The following is an 8,757-nucleotide window of genomic DNA, read 5'->3' on the forward strand; positions in this document are numbered from 1 at the left end:
GAGGGAGGGGGAGGGGGAGGGGGAGAGGAAGAGGGAGAGGGAGAGGGAGAGAAAGCATCTAAGAGAAAGAAGGTTGGTCGAGGGACTTCTGCACCAGGGCAGGAACAGGTCCTCTGTACAGTGCATGTGTTACCTTAGGACTTTGCACAGCGACTCTTCTTTGCCCTGCTTTGTCCCTTTCTCAGCCCAGGCTCTCTCTCTTTAGCCTAATGCTTACCTATTCTGCTGGCCAGGCCTCACTTTCTCCCATTACCTTCTTTGATCCTGACCTCTGGCCATGTGCACCTCTGGCTTTCTATGACTGCTTGTGTTTTGCAATTTGAACCCCACGAGCCAACCCCCTGTCCCAGGGCTCCCACACCATCTGGGTGGCAGTCCCATCTACTGATCAAAGACTTGCTCTGCTGGAACTGACTTGTGCCTCATGAGAATCATAACTGGGGACAAGAAGTTGCTTCGCTGACGGATTAAACCGCCAATATGCGCATCCCTAAATCCATCTGCAAATGAAGAAGAGAATTAAAATCCTCTTGCTGTGCACTGTCACTGTGCACTTTTCTTTTTATTCTGGCCAGAGCTGGGGTGTTGGCCCAAACACAGGTCTATCTCCTGCTGCTGAAGTGTCCCTCATTGCCTTACACCTTCTGTCCCTCTGCCACTGAGTTGGGCTTCCTCTGGACTCAGAAGCCTGGCTGTTAAACCATAGACTCTGTTGGGCTCTGCTGGAAAAGAGCAGCCTCATTTTTTCCTGACTCAGCAACATTTCTCACATCAGTCTCCCATGTCAATCAAAGTTTAAGGGTGACATGCACACTGTCCCCAATGCCAAGCCCTGACTAAGAAAGAGACTATGCTTTGTGTAGCACAAACAGGGTTCAGTGGATTGATGGCTTAATGTTTAATTTACGATTGGCCATTTGGGCCCACCTCTTGATATAGGTAATCAACAGATCAAACCCAGAGCTGTCAGTCTAATTCATTTATCGCAGATGCCCTATGTCAATCAGTGTTCTTAACACCTGGATGGGACTGAGGTGTGGGGACCTGGTCAATACTCAGTAGTTATTGGCATGCACACAAACACCCCACAATGGGAAGCACTCTCGTGCACATAACAACTGATCATTCACTAGAAATAAAGAGAATGGTATTTTAGGAATCATTCTCTGGGGGAGCAAAATATGTTTTCTGTTCCTATGAACCCACAAGAAGCAAAGCCAAGACGCTCTAACATAACAACTCCCCTTTATTAAACTCTTATTGTGAGCAGATTGCTCTCCTGAGCTAGGTACAGGGCCCACTGATCAAAGAGATCACCAGAGCTCAGATAGGTTAAGTAGTCCATACAGCCGGTAGCGCCTCAGACTAGAAGGTTAAAGGCCTGTCTATCAGATGTCCAGGTCTATGTCTTTTCCAGTTATCCACCCTGGTTTTCAAAAGGCAGACCTGAGAGCTCACATCACTGTTGCAGAAGTCAGAGAGAGGTGACAAGATGGGGTTCCACGAGGGCCTGAGAGAGGGGGTGAGGGAGAGGGAAAGCCCAGTGCATTATGTGTGATGAAAGGAGCTACAGAGCATATAGAAGATCCTCCACCACCACAAAGCCCCTCTGCTCTGTTTCCAAACTCTGAAAGCTCCAGGCAGCAAGACTGGCCCTAAAACAATATTTTACCCCTGCTGGATCCTGTTCCTCCTGGAAAAAACAAGGCACTGGCAAGCAGCTTCCAGAACATTCTCCCACTGACTGATTTCTGCAGCATTCCTGCTTCTGTTTCTTGACTGTTTCCCAGGTAGCATCACTCAGATGGTGAGATTGGTGAGATCTCTGCTTTCCGCTTGAAATCCCTCAGTCGGGCATGAGTCCTGCTGATTCCAGGTGCAAAGATCTCAGGCTGAGGCTGAAGGCAGAACTATTCTCACCCGGTGGGTGCCCACCAACAAGGAGGAAAGCATCTTCCTGCTATAGTAAACCGCATGGCTCCTTAGGGACTCAGGAGGCTTGCCACATACCATGGTAAGGTTTCGTTATCTCTAAAGTGAGGAAACGGGGAGGGGATGGGGGGACCGCTGATAGTAGGTGCGGCTCTCCTAAAGTCACCCAGAGAAAACAAGGTAGTATGAGGACTTGGTTCCTGGGCCTCCTGACTTGAGGGTACATTTTTTTCCCACTAGAGAACACTGTCATCCTTCAAGGAGAGAGAAGGGTGATAGACAGTATGGCCTGCGGCAGATCGGATGCTGTCCTCCTAGAACCCCAAGCCAGCACCTCCATCTCATGCTGACTACTGTAGGGAACTGCTCTCTTCCATTTGCCTAGTGGCTGGGTGGCATGCAGATGCCCAGCTCCGTCCTGAGCTTGTCTGATGCAAGGCTGGCACAGTGCAGACAACTTCACCCCCTCCACCTGCCTTTCTTCCCTCCTCTCTCTGTCCCCACCCCCACCACAGTCTCAGAACAAAGCAGGACTGTACTTTAATCCCTCTCCCCTCTTGCCAACTTGCCCAGGCTGCCCCAGATGCCCCCTCACCTTAAGCAAACCCATTTGCATTGCTGTGGGAATAGCCTAATCCTCTTCTCTCTTTTTACATGTTAATTCTTGGATTCACAGCTGCAGTGTTAGATAGAAGGGAAAAAAAAGGGCAAACAAAGGAGTTTGTTCTATTTTACATTTTGAGGGGAGTGAGGGGGACTTCTGGGGTTCTGGTGACATTCTATTTCTGGATGTACAGGCTGCTTACCCAGGTGTGCTCACTTGGAGACAGCTCTTTGCTCTGTGCATATAGAACATGCATAGTGTTCTGTAGGCACACCAGACTGGAATAAATGGTCCCGTGGGCTAGGCATGGTGGCAGACACCTGTAACTCCAGCACTCAGGAGGCCGAGGCAGTAGGATTGCCATGAGTTCTGAGGCCAGCCTGTGCTATAAAAGTTAAAACAGTTACAGCAAACCACAGTATAGGTTAGAGGTTTGAGGAGCCAGCCATGTACTCTCAAATTCAAGCCATGGGGAATGGCTTCCTTGCACAGGTGGAGGGACATCCCATACCAGAAGGAAGAAGCATGGTTCATTCTTTTGCAGTCGTTCATTCTGGGAGCTCAGCTGACCTCCGTGTGTATCAGGGTTAGCAATCCCAAGGCAGCCCCAAGAGGGAGCTGTCCATGGTACCTAGGTCAATCCAGACCCGTTTCTCTAGACAAGCATCTCTTAAATACTGCAAGACCATGAAAGAGACCTGCCCCAGTTCCCAGGAGGGAGACTGCACGGCCTTTTAAAGATCCCATGCACCCTGTCAGCAAGGTCTTTACTAACAAGCAACCTTTCTCTTTGTAAGATCGAAAGCATCCAAGCTGCGAGGCTGAAGTCTCTTAGCATGGGTCTTCTTACAATTCACCGGTTATTTTCAAAGAAGGGCATCGACAGGCAGTGACTAAAAACAAGTGAGCTCATATTCCTGGGAATGCATGAGGTTAAAGGCCCTTGCTGTTTTCTGGACATGCCACAAACCATCTTCTGTCCAGCTACCTGAGGGTACAGTTCCTTACCTTGCCTTTTCCTTTCCATGTGTGTACAGAAGGACCCTACCTTTCTTCTGGAACTTTCTTCCGTGAAGCTGCTCCCTATTGCCCTAGGGTGAGCATGTACTCCCTGCCCAAGAGGCTGGTGCCATTCATGACATATCTAGAAATAGAATTCTCTGTGTTTTATTGCCTGAGGTACTTTGGGTTTTTACAAAACATGCCAGACTTCTTGCTACGATGATGATGGACTGAACCTCTGAAACCGCAAGCCAGCCCCAATGAAATGTTTGCCTTTATAAGAGTTGCCTTGGTCATGGTGTCTCTTCGTAGCAATGGGAATCCTAACTAAGACACTCAGTATACCAAAAATACTCAGGAACACACCTGAGAGCACATCAGGATGAAGGAGCTGTCCAGTGCCATTATTTGGATGTAAGAAACCCATCACAGGCTCTTGTGTTTGAATGCTTGGTTCCCAGCCAGTACTGTTTGGGGAAGTGTGCAGTCCTTGGAAGGTGGGGTGTCTAGCTGGATGAAGTGGCTTGCTGAGGGCTGGGCCTTACAGAGTACAGCCTGGCCCCAGTTCCAGCATGATCTCACTCTGCCCGTAGAGTGGAAAAATGGGTGGGGTATGTTGCAAACTCCAAGCTTCCAGCCTGACTCCCAGACATGCCTTCACCAACATGGTGAACTGTCTCCTCATACTGCGAGCTGAAATAAACCCTTCCTCCCTTAGGTTGCTTCTTGTCAGGTATTTGGTGAGAGCAGTGAGAAAAGTAATGACTACCCCCAGTCAAGTAATTGATAAAATAAAATAAACTTCTCTAAATGCTGATCTATAGTAGCATTCAGAAGAAATCCAAAACATCGTCCAGCCTGTGAGTGAATTGAGGGACAACTAAACCATGAAGCCTAAACAGCAGTAAAGATGCAAAAGCCTGGATGGGTCCCCAGGGCCCTCTACCATGTGAACATGCCACCTCAGAAGGTCACCCACAGTATCATTTTCCTCAAACTCTAAAATGAGAGAGGTGGGACACAGCTTAGTGACTGCTAAGGTTTAGCAGTGGTAGGAAGGGGCGTGGCAGGTGGAACTCTAGAGCAGTGGCCCTAGGAAAGCCTTGTGGGCCCCAAGATTGGCAAACAAAAATATGTAGCTACCTTTGTGACTTCTTAGGTTTCTTGTCATGATTCCTAAGTTAGAGTTACACATTTTAAAGGATCAGATTTTTATCACATGTCTCTGTGTGTTAGTGTGGGCGTGTAAGTACAGATGCCTGTGGAGCCCGAAAGGGGGCATCAGATCCCTTGGAGATGGAGTTAGAGGTAGCTGTTGTGAACCACCCATTGGGTGCGGGGAGCCAAACTTGGGTCCTTGCAAAACCACTAAACCACTCAGTCTTAACCACCGAGCCATGACTCCACTCCAGTTATTTATTTTAATGCTTGTTTTCTTAGTTTCTAACTACTCTTGAGTTGGGATTAAAGGCCTGTGCCACCACTGGCCAGCATCTTCACATTTCTTAATGCTTTACAATTTCAAAATGCTTCCATATGTGTTAAGTCCTGTAATTTAGCCACAGCCCAGTGATGTAGCTGTTCATGTCCATATCTGATGAATAAGCACACCACACACATCTCAATGCTTTCTTGAAGGGCACGTGGCTGGTATTTTGGCAAACCTAATGCTTAAGCCTAATTCAGTAAAGTTCTAGTTTTCTCATTCGTAAAATAAGGGGTCTAGCTAAGATGACCTGCGGAGACACATGCGGTTACAACGCCAGCAGATATGCATACTTCACATGCCCTAGTTTTCCCCCTTTTGAGTTATCATCGTGACTGGGGGTGGGGGGTGGGAAAGGATGCCACTCTACTGCAGACCAGAAATTGTACCTACTGAAGAGGCTCACCCATCACCCATCTGCCATGAGGAATCATTGCTATAAGACCAGTGACAGTTGGAGGAGGCAGGCATCAGAGCCTCCAAATGCCCACCCTCACAGGGCTTTAGTGTCAGCATGAGCATCCCACAGGCTTCTGGATCCTGTGTCTTCACGATGCTTACACACTATGTCGGCTTCTGCTCTTTTTGCCTCCCTTTCCCCACAAACCATCTTCCAGATATCATTCCATCAGGACCCACAAGCCCTGGCCACTGACAACAGTATGCTAAAGAGGAGGACTGTGGAAATGTCTTACCAGATTGGTGAAGATGTATGTGTAATAGGCTGACACCATCCCCAGTTCAGCTGCCTGCAATGCAAAGAGAAGGAGATTAGAGAAGAGATGGTCACTGGAAGCGCAGGAGCAGTGGGAGGCACCGCCTCTACCACATATCTGGTCCACTAACCCTCAGCACAAGGCAGAGAGGAACATCTCATCTGGTTCTCAAGTGGCCCTGGAAGCTAGAGAATGCAAGACAGAAACGTTATCCTCTAGAGGATGTTCTATCTACCCTCCCCCTCCCCCTGGGTGACATGCACACACCTGGTGTTCTTATGTATAGCACACTCCCACAAATGGGACTGAGCATTACAGAAAACAGAGTGGATTTAAGGGAAATGAAGCAAGTAAGAAAACATACTAGAATAACCTTCATGAGTCCTAACAATAACACTGGCTAGGGTTCATCCACTATTAGGTTTTGTGCTCGGTAGTTTAAAGCCTTCCAATGGGTTAACCAAAGGGGGACAAGCACTGTAGCCAAACCACACTACCCCACCAAGGACCACAAGCTTGATGAAAGTGCACACACAGCACTCTTAGGGACTGAGATGAAGGACATGGAGCAGACCCAAATGAACCCTGTGTCTGTCAGAATGTACATGAGACCTGAGCAGGCTGTACCTGCAGACTAAGTGAGTCATTTGCAAGCCTGATTCTTTTGCTCCTGCTAAGGAACAATTGCCCGTGACATGCTTCACCCTTGATCGCTGTGCAGTGGTGTGGTGCCATCCTGCAGCTGAGAACTGTGGCTTTGGTACAGCCTCCCTTCTGTCTGATCTCTGTACCCATCACAAACACCCCTGACCAACCTTCCCTGTCAGTGTGCCTGGCTTTGAGTGTGACAGGTGCTATAGGAATTGACAAGGAGATCATGTAAGTAATGAGCCTGGCTCTCTCTAGGGCCCTCATCCCTCCTGACAGTCCCTTAGATTTTCATATATATCCTGCAGCCCCGGGCCACTGGGAGATGGCTCTTGTCATAACTATTGTGAAGGAGGAAGGGAGAAACAAGACCAGGGTAATTGCATTTTCCTCTTTCTCTCCCAAGAACTCAAATAACTTTGAGAGCATTCTTAACTTTGCATCTTCACAGCTGCTTGAGGTTCAGGGTACAATGACATCACCGCAGTCCCAACGGGTGCCTGAAGGGCTTGGTGACAAGATCAAGATAGTATGGGGCTGCAGCAGAGTATGAAGTTTTCATCGGGTCCTCTCTTTAACACTTCCTATCCATTTTCTCAAGACAATGATAAGGCAGATGCCTCTCTCCACTCACACCTTACCGTACCCACTCACATCTTTCCTAAGTGAGTACCACTGCCTTGAACACTGCCTAGTGTTCACATGACTACTGCTGACAGGCATCCAGCCAGGAGCAGGCTAAGGGGCACAGTCAGTAGTTAAAATCCATTTTGGAAAACCTGCTTTCCAAGAGATAAAAGACAAGAGATCCTCGCTTTTTAAGACATGAATTCTGGGTAAATATGGAGTTCGTTGCTGAAACAGCCACTCAATAAAGTAGGGGATTACTGTGCAAAGCCTCCTCAAAGCAAGAAGCTGCCAAGAGCTGCCAACTGGAGCATGGCTCCCAAGTGCATACCAGAGCCTAGAAAGCTCGTGAGCCCCAGGAGACAAACGTGGAGCCTCGTGGAAGCCTGAGGAGAGAGGCCAGGCTTGCTGGAAATACTGTCTGCCTGTGGCTACCAGGATGTCAGGTGGGAAGCAAGGGAAGCTTCCCCAAAGGCCTCGCTGTTCATTGATCATTTCAGCTGTAAAGATGCAAGAGTGTAAGTAAAAAGGGAGGGGAGGCTAGAAAGGGTGACCACAGACACCCAGAGCAGCTGTTGGTTAACAAGGATCACTATAGACAGTTGCCTTCAAAAGCATGATGCACTAAGTAAATCCATCCATCCATCCCAGGTCCTCCTCCTCTGCATAAAATCCCTAAGAGACGGGAAAACACAAGCTATGCTTAAAAGAACATCCCAAATACTGGCAAAGGTGCACTGTCTGTCACTTCTGAGCATGTAAAGGGTTTGAGTGGCAAGTCATCCCAAATTCCTTCAGGGCATGTAGCGCTTGAACTTGGTATTCCACTTCGAGAGCATATGCTAAAGAAATATGCATGAACGCACGTGCAGAAAGATTTATGCATGAAGATGTGTGCCCTAACATTATTTATCATAGCAAAAGATTGGAAACAACCTGTTTCTACAAGGATGAAGGGATGCTAAATAAATTATGGGACACGAGCATGATAGGAAACGATACAGCCACTAAAATATCTGTAGAGAAATATTTAATGACATGGAAAATGTGTGATACATAGTTGAGCAAAAAGAATGGCTGATTACAGAAGGTTTTAAACAGCGTGGGGATGATTGGGGGGGGGCGTCTGAAGCAGGAAGAATAGACATCAAAATTTTAGGAAAGGTTAAGGCTGCGAGGGTTGTGAGTGACATTTATTTTCTTCTTTGTGCGTTTTTTGGGTGATTTTTAAAATCTCAGCAATAAACTCCGAAGGTTAACAGGGTGAGGGTATAATGAGGGGTTTAGGGGAACATCAGTTTGCTATGGCAGGAATTGTGGAGCACTCTTGGAAACAGCCGCTCCTTCTCCAGCCTCTGCTCTCCACAGGCACGCTGGAAGGACTTCTGATTACCAAGCTGAGGCTCTTACCCATAAAGATGACCCTCAGCCTGCTGTCCCCTGAAGCCTACAGGGGCCTTTTCATTCTTAATGACATCATGAATGATATCTCCTGATGTGAGAAGGAAAAGAGCAAAAAGAGGAGTGTGTGTGTGTGTGTGTGCATCTTTGTGTGCATATAAGTGTGTCTCTATGTCTGTAGGTTTGTCTGTGTGTCTGAATATGTTCAGGACTGTGTGTATTTATGTTTGTCTCTGTATGTGCATCTGTGTGTGTGTGTGTATCTCTGTGTGTGTTTATGACTCTGGGTGTGTCGGTGTGTGTATGTCTCTATGTTTTTCTCTGTATATGGATCCGTGTGT

The 8,757-nt window shown here is 47.7% G+C and overlaps 1 protein-coding gene across 2 annotated transcripts in view; it reads right to left on the reverse strand.

Moving 5' to 3' along the window:
- Grik4 (glutamate ionotropic receptor kainate type subunit 4) overlaps positions 1 to 8,757 on the reverse strand; it is a 301,102-nt gene that overhangs the window by 128,401 nt on the left and 163,944 nt on the right. For both annotated transcript variants that reach the window (XM_029482082.1, XM_029482083.1), the window contains one exon: positions 5,720 to 5,773. In XM_029482082.1, coding sequence (XP_029337942.1) covers positions 5,720 to 5,773 — 54 coding nt within the window. The remainder of the gene's footprint in view (positions 1 to 5,719; positions 5,774 to 8,757) is intronic.

Source organism: Mus caroli, chromosome 9 (assembly GCF_900094665.2).
Source record: "Mus caroli chromosome 9, CAROLI_EIJ_v1.1, whole genome shotgun sequence".
Classification (NCBI taxonomy): domain Eukaryota; kingdom Metazoa; phylum Chordata; class Mammalia; order Rodentia; family Muridae; genus Mus; species Mus caroli.